At 33.7% G+C, this 25,340-nt stretch overlaps 1 protein-coding gene and 2 long non-coding RNA genes across 4 annotated transcripts; 2 read left to right on the top strand and 1 right to left on the bottom strand.

Moving 5' to 3' along the window:
- Positions 1-2,500: 2,500 nt before the first annotated feature.
- On the bottom strand, positions 2,501-3,530 carry LOC125679413 (uncharacterized). Its single transcript, XR_007371818.2, has 2 exons — positions 3,312-3,530; positions 2,501-3,183 (listed from the first exon to the last, which is right to left on the bottom strand). It is a non-coding gene; the product is annotated as an uncharacterized LOC125679413 (long non-coding RNA).
- A 177-nt stretch (positions 3,531-3,707) lies between these two features.
- On the top strand, positions 3,708-6,046 carry LOC125679411 (uncharacterized). The gene is made up of 3 exons (XR_007371817.2): positions 3,708-4,531; positions 4,855-5,036; positions 5,337-6,046. It is a non-coding gene; the product is annotated as an uncharacterized LOC125679411 (long non-coding RNA).
- A 790-nt stretch (positions 6,047-6,836) lies between these two features.
- On the top strand, positions 6,837-14,720 carry LOC130046611 (complement C1q-like protein 3). 2 transcript variants are annotated; one of them, XM_056153983.1, is made up of 3 exons: positions 6,837-7,292; positions 13,675-13,734; positions 14,278-14,720. In XM_056153983.1, exons 1-3 carry the CDS (start codon positions 7,241-7,243, stop codon positions 14,694-14,696), a joined length of 531 nt encoding a protein of 176 aa, XP_056009958.1. In that variant the 5' UTR covers positions 6,837-7,240; the 3' UTR covers positions 14,697-14,720. The 2 variants fall into 2 exon arrangements, with proteins under 2 accessions (XP_056009958.1, XP_056009959.1); XM_056153984.1 differs by lacking the exon at positions 6,837-7,292 and adding an exon at positions 11,275-11,689.
- Positions 14,721-25,340: the final 10,620 nt, after the last annotated feature.

The raw sequence follows: 25,340 nt of genomic DNA, 5'->3' as shown, positions 1-25,340 counted from the left end.
AGAATTTGCACAAAATCACTTTAAACGAGACTCTTGAAACCCCTGTAACATCAATTTATATGTTTTAAAATGTTTGTACCAGGATATATACCAGAATTTCGAAACATCCTATCCTTGGTCGGAAGTTTAGGCTTTTGTGTAAGGTCAATATTGTAATTCTATACCCCGGCGTTAGGACTGGGTTGCTCAAAACCTTGGTTAAGCTTAACCAGTGGTTAAATCCCTTGTCCACCGGTTAACTTTTAGCCATTGGTTAAATTCTGTTGCTCAAAAGTTAACCAGTGGTTAAATTGCCTAACCAAGGGGGAAGGGGGGGGGGAGTAAATTGAGCCCCTTAATCCCTAAGTTTACTGCCGCAGTGCATCAATTCCTAACCATGCCTTTATGTTTGCCCCCATATATCAAATCACATTATTATTTGTTTATTTTCAAAAAAAAAAAAAAGACAATACAACTTTAAAAACTACACAATTTTTGATAAATTGATAATTAAATCAATTTAAGCTAAATGGAGTTATTAATCATGTACACACATATTTTGTATTGTACATAGATATTTATTTATTTTATCAGTTCCATTTATTTATCTTTAATATTTTAAAAAGAAAATTAAACATTGATTTTTAGGATTTTATTTTAGCGTTTAAATTAACTGAAAGCAAACAAGTAGTCTTAGTATAATTAAAAACAGGTTATACACTTGTGATCATTTAATTATAGGTGTAAAAAACACAATGTGGACAGGTGGAGTTGAGAACTTGAGAATTTCAAGTCGTTTGTCTAAGTTAAGTAAACCAACCCCTTCTCTACCGTACCGGTCAATTTGACCGGTGGCGTGTAAAAACAGGGCAACGCAAAAGGAGTGCCTCTAAATCTTTGAAACTACGGAAATTTTCTCTATTTTTTGACTATGTAAAAATCAATAAAGTAAGTAATGCCATTAGATTTTAAAAAAGCATTTAAAGTGAAGGGTGGCTTCGTCTAAATGTGACGCAACACTTTTTCGCAAGGTCATTTTCCCCCTCGATATGATTTTTTTTATTTTCCTTATGAATTCAATATTTTTTATATTTTTGAAAAGCATATATTCTCTGCTTTCAGAAGATATAAAAATTATTTTTAATGCCTGGCAAAGTTATAAGAAAATAGCAATTTTTTTGCACATGTACGTTTTCTTATGATTTTATTTCTCAATGTTTAAACATATCGGCGTTTTATCTATATTTATATATAGAAATAGGGAAAAGTAAATAAGCCTGTAAAAGTAAAGGAAATTTCCTTTTTGATGGGCCCTTATTCGTGTTATAATGCTCGGTGGTTTTTATATTACGATAAAATGAAATTGGGACGTGCTGCGCGGTTTTCTTTAAAATTAACGACAAAACGTCGTCGCTAAAAGCGATCGACGTGCGCACAATATTTAAAGTGGTGAAAACTATAAAAATTTGTATTGTCCTCTTTTAGTAAATTCAGTACCTTTTGATGCACTAAAACAATATACACATATGTATGAAATAATCAGCCAGGTATTCTCTGCTTTAAAAAAAAGTATAAAACCAATATTGGTACATGTATATAACAGTTACACAACCTACATGTAACTTCATAAAACACCTATTGAAAATGTTACATCGGCAGAGTAAATGAAAAAAAAAAGATAAATAAAATACTTCAAATTCAGATATAAACGTTATATTTGTTCGGAATAGTAATAATTTTCCCCTGCCAAACAAATAAAACTAAAAAGAAGTTCGCATATAGCCTATAGGCCTATACTTTTATTTTTCCGTGATCGGGATCGCGGGCCCCGCGGGGTTTTCTGAAAGTGAACGGGGAACACACGTGTTTCCATTTCAACGAAAACAACACAGCTTCACTGTAACAGCGAAGGCTTGTATTTTACATCTTTAAAACGACCTGATGTCAGAAGAAGATGCCCTGGATCTCCTGTTGCAGGATGACCCAAACGATCATGCATTCAGTATAAACATGTACATGTAAGTTGATGTAGCCACATAGGCCGACTAGAAATTGTTTTTTGCAGTATTGTTATGTTATGAAAAATTCACGATTAATCAACGCGATTTGATGCCATAATTTGTCGTTTCATGAAAGAAAATATTTATATTTTATGATATCTAAACTAAGTGAATAACACCCAACTGTTTATTAAGAGCTGACATCATTTAATATGTCCTGGTTCGGCATTAATCCGTCTGATTAACACCCCCCCTTTTCCAGAATTCTCTCCTTACCTGACTCTCGAGTGTAAGAAGGGGGTGGATTTAGTGTACAATGAGAAGGGGGATGGGGGTGGTTTTAATCAGACTGGGCATTCACGGCCGCTGGTGAGAGGGCTATTTTCCAGGATTTTTCCAGGTTTATTAAAAATTATCTTTCTATGAAAAGAAATCGCAATCTGCTAGGAAAACACATATTACGTCTGTAATGAAGTTCTTTTGGATTTTGTGTAGGAGTAGAGAAAATGATAAATCGTAGAATAAATAAAAAGAAAATTTATTTAGCAATAAGATAAGAAATAGAGATGTTTGAAAAACAAAGAAATCACACTTTCACATTCACACACCCATACTCTCTCACCGAGAAAGAAATATAAATTGGTATAATAAACCTGGCAATATTGACAATCAATATAACGTATAACTGTCAAGACAATTCAATAGTTAATACAACAAGTATGTCAATCCAGGTTGAAAATATAACTGGTAATAAATGTATTACATAATGGTTCGAATAGTCGCTAATTCCGCTAACTACAGAAAAAGTTAAACAGTAGTAAATTACGTTTTGTACAAATTTCTCAAATTCCTTTTTGATAAAATGTTAGTTTACTGAAACACAATATGAAAGTTTGGCTACTCAGCACAATTCAATTTAACGCCACGTCACACTTGGCACCACCAGGCCTCCATACAGCTCGAACAACCCCTCCGCTTCCAGTCCCGGACTCACAGGTATCTCACTGAACAACGATACTGGGTAACTCCGACTTCAAATCAATGGCAACACTAGGCTCACAAAATAATTGCCAAGTCCACAACGTGGAACACCCATGTACATACAGCACTGTCTCACGTGTTCTGATTCCCACGCCGAGCACCTACTGAAATGCTGAGAGTACTGACTGATATGGCCCAGATAGCTTCTTAAATCCCCTCTGCACTGAAATAGCAATAACTTAACCTAAAACCTATACACAAAGTGACTTGGGTAACAACAAAATTGAAAACACAATACACGAGAAAATTAACCCGAAACCTCGCAAATATTTTCACACAAAAATAGCTTACCGGCTGGAGAAGACCTATGCCCACACATTAAAATGTTTGTCTCTCTGGCTACCCATTACCCAGACTAACTTCTGGAATTCGCCAAGAAAAGACCCCTGCTGGACAGCATGAAAACGTGGCCGCACGCTTGACAAACAGCCGCTACTCTGACTGACCAAACCGGTATGCTAAAAATAGCCTTATCGACCAACACTCACACTATGGAAACACCTTACAAGCATAAACAACTATTTACAGACAATACCACAAAAACTAACAAAATGAAAATTAACTTCATCACAACGTCATTGTAATGATAGAATTTATTATCATAATTTGAATTATTTTCTTCATATTGTAACAGAAATATAAATGAAATGTGTGTTTGGACCGAAATGGAGGGTGGGGGGGGGGGGTTACATGTACGTAACATCAATCAAAGTCTGATTATGACAGGCTAATGAAAAATCATATACATTTCTCTTTTATCCAAATGCATGTATTTTATATACACTGAGTAGCTTATGACCATAGATTACATGTATTCCATACATACTGGTACTGGTATGCCATGAGCTATGATCTTGCCTAAATTTTCTCTAATTTCGACTAAATCCACATCCCGTCAGAGTAATATGCAAGGGGATTTAGACACTGTGTACCATGAAGAAACAATTCAATTCTTCAATTCTACTTTTATATCTAGGGTCACATACTTTCCCTCAGAGTTGCAGTATTTTCGCTGGACCCTGTAGGTTTTAACCTGAATCTCTTCAGTACCCCCCCCCCCTCCAATGTATATGCTAGGCATAATGCTGACACCTACATCATGCATATCTTTTTTTTCATTACGCACTCTGCTACACTCGCAATGTATAATAACATATTCCATTCATTTTTAACACGTGTACGTACGCAATCCCCTACCAAATGTCACTTCAAATACAGGACATCTCTATCTTTAAATAAATTTGAGCTGTACTTAAGTGCGAAACTGTCCCTTGCTACCATGAAACTTATATTTTGCTTTAAAACATAAACCAACAATTCTTAATTGTAATTTCTTTTCATCTTTATTGACATCCCAATATTTAGTGGGAAGTTCCCAGGTATCGTCCGCTAGTGACAGTCTGCTGGCAAATCCAGACATGCGATGGAAGGATGCTGATGTGAAGGACACATGGACACCTAATCCAAGAACTATGGAATTTCATTCAGAGTGACAACCTGACATTCCGTTGGTATGACTCTTTGAGGTTAAATATAGGGTTAAATCTGTATACATTTGGTAAACAATAAATAATAATAATCAAATCCAGATAATACATTTACAAATGGAATCATGGCGTCATGATACACTGAAATGCGTTTTTTACTGTTTTTTTTTTTACTGCATTACTAGGTATCACATACATACAAAAAGAGGCAACCCCCCCCCCCCCCCCCCAAAAACCAAAACGGAAAATCATTATTATGTTTCTACTTATAAGGTATGACAAGTTTTCTAAATGCTGACAAATAAGGTAAGTGGCCAATACTTATTTTATTTGCAATTTCCTTTCAGATATGGGACCCGATTATTCAGAGAACTGCAGATTTTATGAAGCTGTTTTTGACAGAAGATTTGGTTTTCTCCATCTGTATTGCCACCAACCATTATGCTGAGATGGTCATATCTCGGGGGAAGGATTGTCATTATGCTTCCCAAAGAAGTTCGCATCCTCTCACTGAAGAGGAATTGTACAGGTATTACTAGTTTTAAAGTACCGATATTGTGACAGTGATTTCCAGTTTAAAATGAATAATAAAATGCATAATAAAAAGATTATCTTTACCAAAATTAATCTTGCTGTGCGTCTAACACATTTATTAAATGTGTACTACAATTACCTCTGATAAAATTTCATAAGTAATTAAATGCATACTAGTAATTTTCAGAGGGCCTTGACTATTGAAAACATTTACAGAGCCAATTGAGCATACAAATTCTCTGACAATACATTAGTATTTAGGGCTAAGTATTAAGAAATTCTTTTTTTATTTCAGATTTTTGTGCATTATCTTATACATGTTTGCTGTGAAGTTCCAGTCGATAGACAGATATTGGTCAATGCATGCCCCTATCGGAACAACCCAGTACAGTGTATCAAGAATGATGTCTAGAAATAAGTTTTAAGAGGTTGAATATCAGAACATTTTTGTTAAATATGATGCAAGTACATTTAAATCTAGTGATTGAAAGTAAGTACTTGGACATTTGTATACCTTGAACTTGCAGAGGAAAAACGGGTAGTACTTTTTGATAACATTTGATAAGGTGCTGTTGCTTAGCAACCAAATATATTTGAATGCAAAAATTAAATTATTTTAGATTAACAATAAAGATCTTTGTTTTAATATTGCAATATTTATTATATTTAGTGGAACATAATGGCAAAATGTCATATTATTAGAAAATGATGAATATGTACAATGTATATAAAGTACAAAGTTTCCATTTTCTGACCTTTGACCTTATTTCTCTTCATCATATTTTTGTTAAAAACCTTTTAAAATGATTAAAATTTATTTAAAGATTATATTTCTAAAATAATGTGACATTTACTAATCATCATTCAATGTAATTATGTTTAAATTGTGTCGAATGTATGTAGAAAGGCAAATTATGGTCAAAATTGTACTATGAGTGTTGTTACTTAGCAACCAAAAATATTTGTTTGTCAATAAAATTGATTTATTTGATTGTGATGCTTTTGTAGTATTGTTAAAGGCACATCAGCTCATACATTTAGAATTTCCTATTTTTGACTCTAATCTAGTGAGAGGGGTCGTAATATATTTATTTCAGAGAAAAAAAAATTGGAAAAATGTGCACTTATATGACCTTTGACCCCGTAGACCTCTTTGAGGTCATGGGATACCTTGACAAACTTTATACGAAATTATTCCCTGTCCAATTCCTAACAAAATTATATGTCGTATGCCTACCTCAAATCGTGATACATGCAGATTTTATTCGATGTAAAAATATTGTCATTTAGTCTTTAAAAACCTCTAAAATGTGCCGGTAGAGAAAGGGTTAAGGAAATAATACGTGAAAGAAAGTAATAATCATCAATCCTGTCACAATCCTCAGGGATATTTTTTTTTACTTTTGAGAAAAAACAAACAAACACCCCCTCCTAAAAAAGCCCAAAACCCCCAGGTACTTGTTATAAAATAACACACATATTAGATAAGATAACTACATGTGCATGTAGTTATTTCTTTAAATGATGATCAAAGAGGTAGGGGTACAGTACAATTGTCTTTTTGATTTATCATGTTTATGTGGACAAATTATCTATGGGGTCAAAAATGGTGGAGGCAATAGTTTCTCTGAAGAATATTTATTGCATATATGTTATGTCAAGTAGAAATGATTAAATGGGATTGAAGTTAAAAAACATAGAATTCAATCTATTAAAATTTATGCAAATTATTTTTCTACTGTCGAGATTGAATCAATTGTAGGAGGACCCAAATACTGCAGGAGCTAATTCTTAGATTACAGTGACCTTCACATTGTGGCTAGGTCTAAGAATAGATCGACTTTGTTTTAGCTATTCCAACATTATCATGTACGTGTGCAGATTATTTTAATTATGCCTACTTTATGTGATGCCTTCACTGAAAATTTATGTTGTTGGATTAAAAGTTACAACTTCGTATTAGGTGTACATGTACCAGAGGAAAAACAATTTAGAAGCCGGTTTGCAAATGAAAAACTCAACTTGCAAATTTCGTCTGACTAAAATGTATTTCAATTCTCAGTATTTGCATTAGGAAAAGTGAGTTTAAATAATACAACAATGTAGGCCTACTGTGAATATCGAGCCCTCCATCCTCAACTCCTCCTGAAATCCCGATGAATAAAGTCACTGATTCCCGGTGGATCTAAATAATTTTCTATGAGACCGGGTCGAGTAACAAAGGAGGTGGACTCCCTCCAGTCTATATTCAGTGAGTTTTCTGCATACAATTTCTTCTCCTTTTGCTTTCAAACAAGTCGTCCTGTACATCTTTTTCATATTCTCAACTGTTTAACTCCCCCTTTTGTTTTCCTTTTCGAGTTAACAGCCTCGGTTGACATCAGAATATAACTTGTACTGTAAGAATAGTGTCTCATTAGGTGAAAAGTTCTTTGTCCGCTTCATTAACATTTGCAGCAGTCATTATTGTTTACATGTCCAGACGACCATTGTTGAATTATGGGATAGTAACCACTGGTTAAATGTACTTAACCGTTGGTTAGTATGCCCTAAGTCTAAACTCACTTTGAGCAACAGAATTTTGACCTGTGGTTAGTTACTCAGTAGATAGTAAATTTAACCAGTGGTTAAATTTAACCACGGTTTTGAGTAACCCAGTCCAGGACTTCAGGTTCAAGTAGCAGGTTTGAATAGGTAAAAAGAGTGATGATGCTTTTTATCTAGTAAAATCATCTTCTTCACTACATTATGATTAAATGATATATGCGTGTAAGGTGAAGATAACGAACAGTGATCAATCTCATAACTCCTATCAAAATGATTTTGATGAACATAAGACATGTTCCACAATTCTACAATTCATTGGATTGGTTATTGAGGATTCAGGGAGCAGCAGTCACATAATGAATATTTGGGGGAATACATCAATGCTATATTTGTTTTGTACAATTAAACAAATAAATCACTTAAATAATACAAAATTAAGGGTAAGGAAAACCTGACGTCTGAAAAATCGGTTAAAAACAAGAATGAAAACAAGGTATTACAAAATTGATTTTCTGGCATCATTTACTCTGCTTTGTCTAATCTAGATATGAACAAGTATGGAGAAAGTGTCCATTCTTTACAGTCTTTGTGAAATTGTGAGTTTCAGGCAGACGTTTCTTGATGAAGAAGGTTAATGGGGGTAATGATGTAATCACTTTTCAATGCTTTTCAGGGTAGGTTCCTATTCCATGCTCATAGCACCCTACATTGACAAGAACCTCCACATATTTTCGACATGTTTGTATTGAGGGTTCTTTGTACTAAGATTTCACAACAAATAAATTTCTAATACCACTGCCCTGCTTATCCTGATTACGGCAAGATTTTCTTTTTCTGTTATCTTTTGCTCACCTGAACCAAAGGTGCAAGTGATCTTTTCTTATCAAATTTTATCTGTAGTCTCTGGGCGTTGTAAATTTTTCCAATTTCATATTTTCTCCCCAAACATTGGATAGATTTTAACCAAACGTCAGGATAATTTACCAATATAACGGATTACTTCGTTTACCTGATCAAAATAGAGGGCTAAATTAGTCACTGTGGGGTGTAACCAGTAACAGGGGAATCTTATTCCTCCTAGACTGATCCCTGTCTGCCCAATTCTTTATTTTGTTTTGCTTATAGGAGTTATGAGATTGTTCATTGTTCGTTATCTTCACCTTCACTATCATTAGGTGAAGGGGTTGAAATTTGCAAATGAAAGGTAATATCCTCTTCCAAGTGGAGATAATCTAGCAAATGCCAAAAAGGGTTGGGGTCGATAGAATATTCTTTTCTAGAATCACTGGGCAAGAAAAGAAAACGAAACGTATGTTAAAGCTTTCTAATATAAAAAATGATTTAACTACCGATTACTACGTTTACCTTCTCAAGATATCGGCCTCACGACGAATGTGACCAGTCGACAGGGGATGTTATCTCCTCCTGGGCACCTGATCCCATCTCTTGTATGTCTATGGGTACATGTTTGCCCTACTCTTAATTTTGTATTCTTTATAGGAATTATGAAATTGACATATACCTTTTCATAACGGAGATCCGAATTTGTCTAAATCATGCCCCCCAGAAGCAGGAAGGGGCTATGATATGGGATGAAAGATTTGCATAGGAATATGTAGGAAAATCTTTAAAAATATTCTTCTAAAGAAAAGCAGGGCAATGATACCTGTACGAGCTTTTAGTATTCCTCATGTGCACTTTATCTATTATGACAAAGAGTGAAGATCTTTCCATTCATTGTTATTGCATCATCTGGCAGAATCTTCCAACAAAATCCTATCAGAGATGATGAAGTTCTGTGGCTAATTGAAAAGATCGAGAGTATATAAATCTTGGACATTTTAGAATAAGTGATTTCAGTTTCCAACTATCTTCATATCACCAATTGTCTAATTGGGCTAATATGTTACGGTGTGACCGTTGGACCGAACGACGCGTGCAGTGGTCATTGGCGTGTCCCAAGTGATAATCATAATTCCGTTTAGTACGATAAATTATAATTCATTTTAAAATATATTTTATTCATGAAATTCCACTTACGCTAAACCCCCAGTAACATCTAAAGATAAAGGATCCGCCTATTCATTTAACGCGGGGAATATAACGGCAGCCAACGTAAACCGTGCATTTTGACGTCACATTTAGCCTCGACCCTTTTCTGTCTTTTAAATCAAACAATTATTAACAACAATACATCCCGTTTGCAATTTAAAATACAGTTAAAACTAAACAAAACTAACCAACAAATTCAAAGTGGTAAAAACGTAAGCGTAAATATAGTGTATATTTTTATTTAAAGAAACTCGTGAACTCGTTCATCTATTTAGTCGTCTTACTCTTTTCCTATTTGATGAGTGGCTAAAAAAAAAACCCACTGCAACAGTAATAATTATCCCATTCATTTTTAACAAACTAAGTGTTTTATTACAAATTGCACGTCAATCTTGTATTTTTGGCATTCCAAATTAAAACACGAATAACCGTAGAAGCAAATAACAAACAAAACAATATGGCGACGCCCATATGGATCTAGTCTCGTGTAACAAGACGCTCTGCTTTTTCCGTAAATCTCCGACGAGCAGAGAGTCTGGTAAAGACACGCGATAACGTTTGTAACGTCAGAACGAAGCTTACCGTACCAAAATTTCCGTATTTGATTTCATTGGTTGATTCAACAAACCGTCAAATTAACGACTACCGAAGAAATTTATAATAGATTGAATTTGCCGTTTAAGCTTAAGGATTTACAACTAGAGTGTTATAAAAACTTCTGTAAAAGGAAAGGATTTATTTGCTGTTCTACCCACGGGATATGGTAAAACCGTCTTATCAAACTTATTTAGGAGGCAAAAGTGAAAGTACAATTTCCAGCTGACAAAGACCGCAATTTCTTTCTATTGTACATTTAGTAATGATTTTGCCATTATTGTCACTAATGAAAGATCAACTAATTAGCATCAAACTGACTGTTTATGTCAGAGAGAATCAAACCGAAACAAAATTAGCACTCACCAGTAGTAACAGTTATTATCGGTGTCTTTACCAGACTCTCTGCTCGTTGGAGATTTGCTGAGACAGAAGAGTGTCTAGTTTAACGAGAATAATATGGATCACAAAATTTTCAGTGAACATATGTAGAGATTATATCTATACCTTTGCTGATTTTCTCAACTTTTTTTTTTACATACGTGTTACCTTTAGAGCCTTTCTTCGTTCGGTATAATCGGAAAAAGGGCACGCGAATTTCTCTATCTAAGGACTGTAAAGGTTGTGTGGGGTTTACTTTCTTTTAGTATAATTTAAAAGTTTGGATGCAATAGTAGAAACGTATTTGAAGAACATACACAATGTAGACTTGAACTTGGAATGATTAGGAATGTTTTCTTATGTTTGTTGGCAAATGTCAGATCAAACAATCAACCGTGTGATTCGTAAGAATTTTAATTTGCCAACGAAAAGAACTAGAATTTTGCCCGAATTTGTTTGGCATCTTCATATACTCTGAAACATTCAAACGATAAGAGTATAGTTTTGTGCGGATATGATGAAGCTATGTTGTTTCTTGACATAAGGTAAACCTGATACAAATTAAGAATCATATTCATTTTGTTATTTGTATGACCAATATCCATAACTACAATAACGTCTTGGTATATTGTGGGGGGATAATCCTTCATATTCACGTTATCATCATGAGAATTTGTAAGATTTCCGAAATTGTCTAGCTTATAATTGAAACAATATGGAAATACTGTTCCTAGTGGTCAGTTTCTGACTGACACTGAAGTCGCCTAGATAAATTCCAGTATCGATGATGCCTTGGTAGTTTCGTACCAGATGGTTAAACAAGATGATTAATAAAATTGGGTATCCTGAACTTTAACAGGAAGTGATAATTTTATGGTGTAGCTTGATTGCTCTTTTATTATTGATAATTGTTTGTTTTTTATTACATATGTGTATTTACGGGGGTCACATAGATAAAATAAAGTCACGATAATATATCTGTAGTTTCACACCAGATGTAGATACGGGATGGTATACATGTATATATACGTGGGTATTCGGAACCTTACTTTACAAGACTGAGAAGCTCTCGTGGTAAGTATGACTGTAAATGGACCTTAACATAAGAAAGAACAATAATCCCGATACAATATTTAATGCACTTGACGTAGAAATATTTCTGATAAATGTTTTGTTAATGTTGGCTCCTGGGTATGAAAGTTATACGTTCTATACGTCGGTAGTGGATATCAAAATCTACTGAAAAATCTATCATTATACTTATTAATGAGCTAACACTACTGGATGAAAAAGTACTGAGAGCGTCATATTTACTGATAATTACTGTGAATGCCCTGTTGGTACTGATAAGTTCATATGATTACTTATATTTTACTGTTGTTCTGATAATGTATATCTTTTCACATTTTCGTCTTCGCCAGACCTACTGCGCCATTTAATAATACTTAATACAACTTATCTCTGAGTAAGGGGAATCACATTTGTTCAAATGATGGACCATATCCCCTTTATGGAGCAGAAAATCCAAAATAGATGTGCCATTTAAAAACCATCTTCTTAAGAACGTCTGTGCCAAAACAATTGCAATTTACATAAAAGCTTCTTTGCATAGTGTAGCTTCAAGTTTGTTCAAATCATTGTCCACGGGCGAGGTGGGGCCATCATATGGGATAAAAGTTTTACACGGGAAACATAGGGAAATATTTTTTAAATTATATTAATCTCAAGAACAGAATCTCACCATTACTCTTACGTGTTTCATTCCAATTCTTAGGCCGTTCTCTTTACACATTGTTTCTTTTTACTACGGATTGTTACACTAATCTAATCAAGATATAGGGCTTAAGACGGGAGCAAGCGATCAACAGGGGATGTTCACTCCTCCTAGGCACTTTATCCCACATCTAGTATCCCCAGGGGTCCGTGTTTGTCCAACTCTCAATTTTGCATTGTTGTATACTACTTGCATTCAATTAACACTGGTGACCTAGATTGTTGTAGAGCTCGATGTTTACTTCTTGTGTACTGCTTGCACTCAATTGATACCTGTGACCTAGATTATTCTAGAGCTCGATGTTTACTTCTTTAGTAAAAAGATGTCGCAATGGTTGCATGATTGTCCTTTAAGATTTTACTAGAAAATTAATTTTTATGAAAAATACACAGTGAATTTTCATGATGAAAAAGCTCTGATTAGACAAGTACTTTAGGCAATTTTGGATTATTTTCATAACTGGAAACTATGATTTTGGAATGAATGTGTAGATTCACTTCAGCACGGATTTTGATATTTATTGTTCAACTACTGTAACTTAGTATTTTGCTATTGTTACGAATTTCTTTCAATTAATGATTGTAAATAAATATAATTAATTGATTGTCTTTGTTAGTAGATGATGCTGTGCTATCAAAAGGGTTTGTTTTGACCCATAACAGTATTCTTTATTGGAGTTTTGAGACTGATCACTATTCGTTAACTTCACCTTTTCGTATCAGTATACAAGCATATTAAATTACATGCAGTTCAAATTCAAGTTTGTTAGATTTAGGGGATCCGTGGGGATAATTTGGGGTATTCATTATCATTAGAAATCCAAACAATTGTTCAAATGTAGAATTAAACTTTCACGCTAGCTGTCGAAGTTATCTGAAGGAAGGAATTTCAAAATATGACGTTTTGCGATAGGAATAGTATTTTGCGGGGGAAAATACAATCAAGTTTAATGGTTGCAATTCTATTTAAATTAAAAGCATATATACTCGTTCAAATGTTTTTCTCGTTTGGAATATGATATACAATTATGTTCATAATTACGGATTTAGCATCGTTTGGAAAGTGGTATATAATTTTGTTCATAATCACGAATTTAGCAGAACTATACCTCATTCCATTGACGTCGACTGACCGATATTCTTTTATCATTAAACCAAAGACAGACACACACACACAGAGAGAGAGAGAGAGAGAGAGAGAGAGAGAGAGAGAACAAATTGAACACTTTTAACTTTTGGGCTGTGGCTATGTATAAAGTCTGACTGAATTGAAATATACTTTTCAGAAGAAGACATGATGAAATACATTGTTTTCTGTGGTTTACTGGGATTCGCATTTGGTTGCAGTAAGTAATTTCACAATGATATCACTACAATGGAAATATGAAGAAATTAAAAGAAAACTTTACATACAGAACTTGTAGTGCAGGGAATATAAAGAAAATTGCATATCATAATATAATCACGACATTCGTAATGATTTCATGTAAAATACTGGAATATGATCCTTCCGACATTTGATAAAATTATTCTCATACGCAAAATTGAAAAAAAATACAAAGCAAATCGAAATTATTTCATCAAAAACGAGAGAAAAGTAAAAAAAAAAAAAGAGTCTAAATTAAGAAATTGTGATATATAGAAATGAATAAACCCTTACCTTTTCTACAGGAAACATTACAAACAGGACCTATGGTTTGAATACTTAGCATTTTATGTTTTGTTTAGGTCTGTTATCAAATAAATAATGCATGTCGTTGTTGTGGGCAACATTGAAAATTGTCACCCATCAAAAGCTGTTGTCAAATTTTCTCGAAAACATAAAATATTTGAAAACATAAATTCACAAAAATGTACAATGTATTGATGTATAAATTATGTTTTAACAGATAGTACAGGATATGGAAATGTTGCCTTCACAGCCCTGGTGTCCAAAGACATAACAGTAGCTTCTATGGCTGTTGTAAAGTATGATCACGTGTTGACAAATTTGGGAGGAGCCTATCAACCGAAAACTGGGGTTTTCACCGTCCCCTATAACGGCATCTACACCATCTCCTGTAGCTTACTGAGTCATCCAGCTAACTACGTTCATCTAGATATCATGAAAAACAAAGCTGTATTGTCTACGTTGTTTGCTGCAGCCAAAACTCACCCACACTCCGGTCAGACATTGCAGCTGGTATTAAAGAAAGGTGACAAAATATGGGTTAGGAACGCTAACAACAAACCAAGAATGCTCCATGACCGTAAAGTGTATAATATGTTTTCTGGTGTTCTAATCCAAGAGTGTTTTGACGATCAATAAAACAAAACTATGAGAGAAAAAGCATTTTGAATTTGTCCTTTTCTTGTTGTTTAATGATACATCTGATTATACATTGGAGTAATTGCGTACATATAACTAGCTCGATGTGATCTTTCTAAAATTGTTATTACAATCCAACATATTCATATGTAACATAAGATGACAAATAAGTTGATATTACAGGAGTTTCAAATAAAGTTTCCGTGTTTACCCAACTCTTATTTTGAATTCCTTGCAGGATTTATGAAATTGCTGCTGCTAGTTTTCACCTTATAAACATATACATTGCCTTTTGTCTTGTAAGTACCTATTTACGGTGCTACATTTCCCCAAACATCTGCCACCATGCGAGTCTCTTTTTGGCGAAGGAAAGTAAGGTTTTTGGTACAATGTATTTATTATTGTAAAAATCATTAAATCTAAAGAGCTCCAATCCCTTTTCCTGCAAGTGCCCTAGTCATTCGAAATGAAATTAGACACATTTCTGATTTTCTCAAAACACTTGAACACAACTTTTGAACTTTTCCCTTGTTGGTGATTAACAGAAATGTCATAACGTTATATTGAGCATAGTTTCCGAATATAACTTTTAATCTAGTTTTCGATGCCAATTCAATGCGGAACTTCTAAATTAACAACAAATCTACGATTAACAGTGACGGATTTAACGTAGGTCGTGGGTTTGCTTACGTCATCGTTTTCAGGTACGGAAATCCTACGACTCAACGTCTTTTTACGTGTACATTCAATTGTGACGTAACAGTTGTCTGAATAAAGTATACATGGGTCATTGGCTGAATATAAAGAACGTAATACTTTACATATATCACATAAATATTACCAACAGTCATTATCGAAGTAGAACATGCTTCGTTTCATTTTGTTAAGTCTTCCTTTCGTTTCCGGTGCAAAATTTCGGCTAGTATTATGTTTTATCCTGTTAATGTATAAAGTTTAGCAGCGGACAACTTTGGGAAGTGAGACAGCTGGTGATATTGGGAATGCTTTTATAAGCGTTTTTAGAACCCGGGAAGAAATCGGACGGAAGTTCCCCAGTTCATGAAAGTTTTATTCAGAGATTTAACGTGTTTATGGCGGACATTTGAAAATGGCGAGTTTTTAAAACTCTTGGTCATGATATAAATTTTTCAAAATTTGATTATCATTTAAATGTTCTTTTAACATAAACTAGTCAAAAACACTTCACCTCCATATTTGAGAATCACATGATCAATCTGTACAGCTACAAAAGAAAACTAAAAAAAAAATCGTCAGCACGTACATTAGTGAATTCTAATTTTGTGTATTGGCACTCTTACGACAAAATGACCAGAATTTTTTTAACACGAATCAGAATGCATATAGTGTGTAAATAAGTGTAGCATATACACGTATGTCTAGTACTGTTTAACTCTTTTTCTCTATTCTAATATTTTCCATAACAGGCATTGGTGTTTTGTGGTAAAGAATGCATTTTTCTGTATTGCAGCTGTTGAGTGGTTATAGGTGCCGCTTGAAGTGAAAAACTAAACTCTAAGCTTAAATTGAAAGATATCATGATTTGTAAATATAATATATACAATAACTAACTATTTTAACTTTCTAAGTCCCATTTTCATGTCTTTAACAGGTTCTCCAGTATCAGCGATAGTCGGTGTTGCCCTTTCCATAGGATTCATAGTTTTCATCGTTTGTATAGTGATGTGCATACGCAGAAGAAAACTAAATGAGATGCAAAACCGGGGAGCGATGGTTGCTTACCGACAAAATCAGCACCCCAGTGTTAATATACATCACCATTATCACCAAGGTCACACCAAGGTCACTTATTGTCTCTCGAGTTGCACACCTTTCTTTTTCTTGGCAAAACTTACAAAGTTTGATTATGATCACTGAACTCTTCATTCTTTCATTGCATATTTTATTCCTCCTTCCAGAGATTATATTAAAAGTACACATTTAATGATGAATCATAACATATTTACAGATATGAAAATATGAGAACAAAGAACACAGGAAAGAACATTACATAATTATATCTAAATGAATAAAAAGGAGAGAAAAAGTGAGATACAAGGATTTCAGTGTATTACTAACTTTTAGTTTAAATTACATATGTTTCTTCTGTAGATGGCAAACACATTTATTAATTAACCCCCACATATTATTAGTAGCTGTTTTCCGCCTGCTCCGACAGTGGATAGATTGGGGCTGATCAAGATATAGGGCTCACGGCGGGTGTGACTGGGAATACTTGCTCCTCCTAGACACCTGATCCCACCTCTGGTATATCCAGGGATCCGTGTTTGCCCAACTCTATAATTTGTATTGCTGATAGCAGTTATGACTGTTCGTTATATTCACCTTTCATCATGAGCATTATTCAGGGGATGCTATTAATGTCAAAAATGAAACCTAGAGGTCATTGAATTCACAAATAAAAAGTTAATCCATTTCATCCCCTTGTGCAATAGAAGTTATGCTTACCGGTATCAAAATGTTTTTAGGACTAAATCATTGAAAAAAGAATTTTTGAGTAAGATGAATGGGATAAATACCGTTCGTGAATAGAAATACATTTCAATTTTCATTGTTAAATATAAATCTTTAAAGGCTTAGAAACATGCATGTTTACCCAGTTTTGAATTTAGAAATTTTAATTTTTCAGGAGATCAGGGAGCGAATACAAATCATGGTCAGTTCAAGGACAACCTCCCCTTCTTCAAGGATACAATATGCCACCACAGGCGCCCCCTCAGTTCCAGGTTTACCCTCAGTATTCATCCGGGCCACAGATGATACCTCCCCATCCACCGGTTAATCTACAACAGCCCATAAATAACATGAGCGGACCTCTGTCGAACGATGAGGTCACTAAAGGATAACTGTGATATATCGGTCATTTGATTTCACGTTGATTGGTGATATATTGTAATGGTTGTGTTAAGATTTTATTCCTTGATTTCTTTATTAACATTATTTTTTTTAAAAAACATCATTACAGAAATTATGGCAATGGTAATGTTGAAGGGCAGTTTTCGTAGCAGTTTTGCGATTTTAAACATTTGTGCGATATAATGCAATTAAACGAAAGCCGGATAGGCTCATTTTTGAAAAGTAAAAAAAAAATATCTAACTCATTATAACGAGTTAGTATCTCGCTATAAGGAGTTAATTATCTCGTTATAACGAGTTAGTATCTCGTTATAACGAGTTAGCTATCTCGTTATAACGAATTAATTATCTCGTTATAACGAGATAATAAACTTGCAATAACAAAATATATTATGGAAAATTTGTAGGTCCTTCTCAAGATTGTTCCTGAAATCTAAGATTAGTTTTTAAACAAGTCGTTGCAATAATACAATTACATGTACTTAAAGAAGTAAAAAAAAAAAGAACCATTAAGAGAATCTGAAAATGTGTTCTTAATCTAGATTTTTCAGAGTAAAAAACACATATCAACTATGTAAATGTTGGTAAAAAAGCGTGTATGCTGTTAAAGTAAATCACCACAGTACCCTGTATATTAATTTACCGATGTTTGTAAGTAAATATATTACTTATCGGTTATACCTTTTTATGGTGATATAACAAAAATAAATCCAATCTGCTGTTGGCTTGGGTCTATTAAAAGCATGAATTTAAAGTACATGTGGTATTAATTTTCTTTGCAAGACAGATATGTCCTGCTACCTGCTCTATCTTCATGAAAAGGTGAAGATAACGAACAGTGATCAATCTAATAACTCCTATAAGGAATACAAATTTTAAAAATGGGCAAACACGGACCCCTGCATATACCAGAGTTGGAATCAGGTGCCTAGGAGGAGTAAGCACCCCCTGCCGACCGGTCACATCCACCAAGAGCACTATATCTTGATCAGGTAAATGGAGTAATCCGTAGTCAGAATCCGCGCGTCAAGAATAACCTAACAATTGGTATGAAACAGACAGTATTTGACCCATGAATGATTGTATTATTTATTGGTGGATTGATAATTCAAGCACGTAGAACTGTTTTCAAAGTGAGAGAAGTGGTAGGGATAATCTTCTGAGAAGTTGACGTCACAATTGTCTATACATGTAATTCTTGACAAGCAAAATCAAATAAAAAAGAATGAAAATCCAAACTTTAAAATCCGGGATGGGGTGGGCGCAAGTGAAAGCACACCCACAATATTGTAATCAGAGGGGGTGGGGGCGGGGGTTAGTGAGTATTCGTCCTTTTCTACATGAGTTCAATTCATTATATCAATTGGTAGGACGTTCTTTACAGAGTAATTTCAACCACGAATTACTTGTTTACCTGATCATTAAAACATTGTTGTGACGTTAGTTCTTTGTCTTGACAGTACTTTATTTTTCATACTGTACTGAACATAGTCCAGTATTATTAAGAGCAGGCTAATATTATGTGAAGTACTGTTTTAGACAGAACAATATTTTAAGTAAGATACAAGACTCCGATGGTCTATTATGTCAGATACAGGAGTGATCACTCGCCGCTACGCGGATCGTACCAGTCCCGTATCTGACGTGATAGACCATCGGAGTCTTGTATCTCTTACAGATATAGGGTTCACGGCTGTGTGAACGTCAATGTTCTTTACATCTACTTGTTCAAGCCTACATCCTTAACACTCGATATACATGTACTTTGAAAAAAGGAAATAAAAGGGAGAATAACCCAAACTATCTTACTTTGGATTGCAAAGAAAGTTTTTAATGTAGAAAATAACGGTAAATCAACGCTGTTAAAAAGGGGGAAGGGGACTTTAGTTCTTGTACTAACAAGCTTGCATAATATTTATAAATATATCTATATTCTCAAAAGAATCATCAGCATCTAGGCTGGCTGATTTTGCTCAAATATGAAATTAGCTCAAACATTTTGCCAAAGCATCGTTGTATTTACTCGACTTGTTATCAAAACGACACAATTTACATTTATTCTTGACAAGGGAAAGTAGGTATTTTTGTTGAGTAGAAAAAAAATGAATCATCACATGTTAATTTGTTTGAAACAATAACTAACATTTTCTTGTCATCTTTACGACAAATAAAATCTTGCACAATAGTCATTATGACAAAATCATATGCAATTCAAATAATTTCTAATTAGTTTGTCGAAATTTTGGAAAGTACAGGTCCTCCATAAATACTAATTCGTTATAACGAGATACTTAACTCGTTATAACGAGAAACTTAACTCGTTATAACGAGATAACTAACTCGTTACATGTATAACGAGATAATTATTTCGTTATAACGAGATACTAACTCGTTATAACGAGATAATTAACTCGTTATTACGAGATACTAACTTGTCATTACGATATACTTAACTCATTATAACGAGATACTAACTCGTTATAACGAGATACTAACTCGTTATAACGAGATATCTAACTCGTTATAACGAGATACTTAACTCGTTATAACGAGATACTTATCTCGTTATAACGAGATACTTAACTCGTTATAACGGGATACTAAGTCGTTATAACGAGTTAATTAACTCGTTATAACGAGATACTAACTCGTTACAACGATATAATTAACTCGTTATAACGAGATATTAAATCGTTATTACGAGATACTAACTCATTATAACGAGTTAATTTTTTTTTTACTTTTTCAAATATGAGACTATCCGGCTTTCGTACAATTATGGTGAACAATTATACCTAATGTTGAAAATTGAGTCATGCATTTTATTATCATCATATAACCCGGTAGTAAGTTTCATTCACATGCACTATTTGTAAATAGTATAGAATATGGATGAGCTTGTGTGAATTTTGGAGAGTTATTGAGAGAATTCAACCAAAATTATCATTTCATGTTAACTTTATGTTTGCATTTTTACGTATATTTTATATCATAATAATATTTACAGTATTGAGTATTTCTTCGCAAAATGTTCAATTTTGAACCATTGTGATTATTGTTTTTATCATTATTATCATCTTTATATTTCCAATGGTTTGACATCTCTACATTTTTAGCGATAGTCATTTCCTCATGAATGCGCTGCAGTTGTGAAAATTGTGTGTTAGAATCTTCATAAACATAGTACGTCTATCATAACAGTTGGGAGTTCTGAATATACCCGAGGGTATAAACCACAACGCTTCACGCCTAACGTGCTTCATGAAGTATTGCGGCGTGAAATTTCGCGGTTCAAACCTTTGTGTATTTCCTGAGGATATGATCTTTCTAGTCATAGGACTGTTTGCAATTGATCCTCATTAGATATATAGATAAACATTAATGAAATGTATTTCAATATGGCTAGGACTTATTTATGAATTCTATTCAGTCATATTATTCCAGCAATAAATACTTCGTGATATAATGTATGTACATTTGACGTTAATGATTATTTCCACTTTTTAGCTCACCTGAGCTTGAAGCCGAAGTGAGCGTTCCTGATTACATTTTGAGCCGCGTCCGTCTGTTCATCCATCTGTAGGTAAACTTAACATTTCGACTTCTTTTCCAGAGCAACAGGGCTAATTTCAACCAAACTTAGCACAACACATATCACAGGTAAAATTGCAACATATGTTTAACATATGTTTGGATATTCATATGTTAAACATATGTTTAGCATATGTTAAACATATGATTTTATTATCATATGGCGAACATATGTTTTGAACATATGTTTAATGTATGTTTGAAACATATCTTGAACGTACTGCAAACTCCAAACATATGATTAACACAAGGTGAAAACTTTCTATGTTTAACATATGATAAACATATGAAATTTTTAACATATGATTAAAGGATGATCAAAAAGGGGGTTGGGGTATATGTTTTATACAGATTTTTGCTTGTTGGAATACCCACCCACCCCCACCTCAAAATCGCTGCATTGGGCCTATACCCTGTTTTACAAAAGAACTTACAACTAATACTAAAAATGTCACAGAACAGAGTTTAAAAATCTCGTCACCTTTATAAATACATCGCAAGGTTTTAACACAGTCTGAGCAAACCGGTTTTATAGTATAGAGACTCTTTGGACTTTATAGTCGTAGGTTCTATTTTATGACGTGGCTCTAATCTGTAACAAATATTCCAAATATGACGTAAACTTATTTTGAATTACGTTTCTCGCTCGCGGAGACAATCTTGCAAAACAGCTTTGTCATTATATCCGTCGACGTAATTTACACGCTTGACACTCGCTGTTTATAAAATCCGTGCAATTAAAGCATCGATGTAACTAAGAAGATTCAGAGCACGTGCGTGTTTGGCCGACAATCGATAATGAGAAAGGCTTTCCAACAGTAAGTAGACAAATGAAATTAATGCTAAGTATAGGCTTACATTCAAAAGTATGTTTTTTGTATATAAAGTCAGGTTATAAGCAGTGTAGGCATACATATCAGTACTAAACAAGGAGAGAAGAGTAACCACAAACGACGATGTAATTTTTGTAAACGTTTTGTTAATATCAGGAAAGTTTCTATATTCAGCCTAAACATTTGCATATTGGGCATAGCTAATTTAGTATTTACAAGTATATTCTTTATAGCAATCAATAATCGCAACAACTAAAGGGGAAGCTGCTCGTGGCCGTGAAGATACAGCTGTTTACCCGAAACATCACTAGAACCTCAGGACAAAGTCGTGGAAGATTCTCAACAATACGCAAGTTCAGTTCATATAAAATTCTCATTTATTGTTGAAAAAAGTCCACAGGAACAATTACTAGATCAAGATATTAGACATATTTTAGAACACCCCCCCCCTCCCCGAACAACAACCTGGTTTAAATTTACGTTTACTACATTAGATAAACAGAATATGTATATATATACATACTATATTTGAAATGAATTAATCAATGCAACCACACAAAATGCATAATTTTTTTTTATGTGTGTCCAACGTCCAGGCCCCCCCCTCAAAGACCTAGTCTGTAGGCTTTTTCCCGTCTTTTAAAAAAATGTCATGTTTTCTTACTTAATTTAAATGCTTTATGGGCCCAGGATTGGTTTAAGAAATGTAGTGAAATAAAAATCATCATTATTAAATGTCAAGGTCAAACATTGTGAGAATCAAAATAGAATGATTTGGTGCAAATGTATCTAGATTATTTTATATTTGTTTGGGGGAAGCCCCATAAGTGGATGCAGTGGGGTATTAATTTATGTAAACAAGTATCTTAGTTTCTTCTTTCAGAAATAAGTAGACAGCAAGAAAGTTGATACATGGGGCATTGCAATCAAGCAGCCACTACTACGGGATGTGGATTACAGTTACTCGCAATATAATCATCCCTACAACAGTTACTGCCAGAAAAAGAGCATCGGACAATAATGCTGGTAATTCAATTTGTATGTTCATCAAGTACTACATTTCCTTTCTATTTAATGAAAAAAATATTCCAATAGGTATGGCAATGAATTGGATTTCAATGAATTGATTTTACATGTATATGTAAATTGTCTGGTATTTTGTGCAGGTAGACACACACGAATGTATCTAAAATAAGTATTGATTGTTCGTCCTTTCATTTCAGGTGCAGCGCAAACCGAATAATAACTATGTACTCAGAGAAATAAATAAATGCTGATTCCTTCCGACATGAATTGTTTCCTTTTTTCTGGAGAGGTACTTCGAAATCACATTTATGACCAAAAGATGGTAAACGTAAACGTTGATGGCATGTATATCAACAACAGGAAAATTATGTAAACAAAATACATATTTATTTATCACGGAGTAATACTTATAGGTTATAGACTTTGTATGGGAAAATATGACGACCGAGTTTTTTGGCGCTACACGGACCGAGCTTGCGAGGTCCGTCCGCGACAAAAAACGAGGTTGTCATATTTTCCCATACAAAGTCTATAACCTTTTTATTATATACTTTCAATTTCATTTAGAAACTAACAATGATTTATTTTTAACAATTTCTTTATTGGTTTAACTGAGTAAAAGATGAAAAACACGAAAAAATTGAAAATTAACGACGTAGTAATTTGCTTGGTATTGATTGTGACATATTGTTTGCGGGCCGGAATGTTTCCGGGCATATATCGTGTGATATATGCCCGCAAACCTTTAAAGAAAACAGAAGAGATGAAATTGAAAGTATATAATAATAACATTTATCTACTGTATATTATCAACAAATATCCTAAACAAAAATTCGAAAACATATATGCTGTGTGTCCCTTCAAGATTATCGTGTTTCAAAACATGTTGAAAATTTGTTTAACATATCCTAAACATGTTAATTATATGTTTCATGCAAGTTAAACATATGTTTAATATGAGTTAAACATATGTTGAACATATATTAATCATATGTTTGATATATGTTAAACATATGTTTGATATATGTTAAACATATGTTTGATACAAACTTAATGTACATAAGATAATACAAACATATGTTATTCATATGGCTAACATATGTTAATCATATGTTTGAAAACATACGTTGGCCTTTAAGTGCTCCTTTTATATGATTAACATATGTTTGAAAACATATGTTAATCATATGTTTAACATATGTTAAACATATGTTGCAATTTTACCAGTGTATGTGTTGTGCTAAGTTTGGTTGAAATTAGCCCTGTTGCTCTGGAGAAGAAGTCGAAATGTTAAGTTTACCTACAGATGGATGAACAGACGGACGCGGCTCAAAATGTAATCAGGAACGCTCACTTTGGCTTCAAGCTCAGGTGAGCTAAAAAGTGGAAATAATCATTAACGTCAAATGTACATACATTATATCACGAAGTATTTATTGCTGGAATAATATGACTGAATAGAATTCATAAATAAGTCCTAGCCATATTGAAATACATTTCATTAATGTTTATCTATATATCTAATGAGGATCAATAGCAAACAGTCCTATGACTATCCTCAGGAAATACACAAAGGTTTGAACCGCGAAATTTCACGCCGCAATACTTCATGAAGCACGTTAGGCGTGAAGCGTTGTGGTGTATACCCTCGGGTATATACAGAACTCCCAACTGTTATGATAGACGTACTATGTTTATGAAGATTCTAACACACAATTTTCACAACTGCAGCGCATTCATGAGGAAATGACTATCGCTAAAAATGTAGAGATGTCAAACCATTGGAAATATAAAGATGATAATAATGATAAAAACAATAATCACAATGGTTCAAAATTGAACATTCTGCGGAAAAATACGCAATACTGTGAATATTATTATGATATAAAATATACGTAAAAATGCAAACAAAGTTAACATGAAATGATAATTTTGGTTGAATTCTCTCAATAACTCTCCAAAATTCACACAAACTCATCCATATTCTATACGATTTACAAATAGTGCATGTGAATGAAACTTACTACCGCGGTATATGATGATAATAAAATGTATGACTCAGTTTTCAACATTAGGTATAATTGTTCACCATAATTGCATTATATCGCACAAATGTTTAAAATCGCAAACCTGCTACGAAAACTGCCCTTCAACATTACCATTGCCATAATTTCTGTAACGATGTGTTTTTTTAAAAAATGTTAATAAAGAAATCAAGCAATAAAATCTTAATACAACCATTACAATATATCACCAACCAACGTGAAATAAAATGGCCGACATATCACAGTTATCCTTT

Source organism: Ostrea edulis, chromosome 2 (genome assembly GCF_947568905.1).
Source record: "Ostrea edulis chromosome 2, xbOstEdul1.1, whole genome shotgun sequence".
NCBI lineage: Eukaryota > Metazoa > Mollusca > Bivalvia > Ostreida > Ostreidae > Ostrea > Ostrea edulis.
The sequence above is the reverse complement of the archived record's forward strand: the minus strand, read 5'-3'. Positions and strand labels throughout refer to the sequence as shown.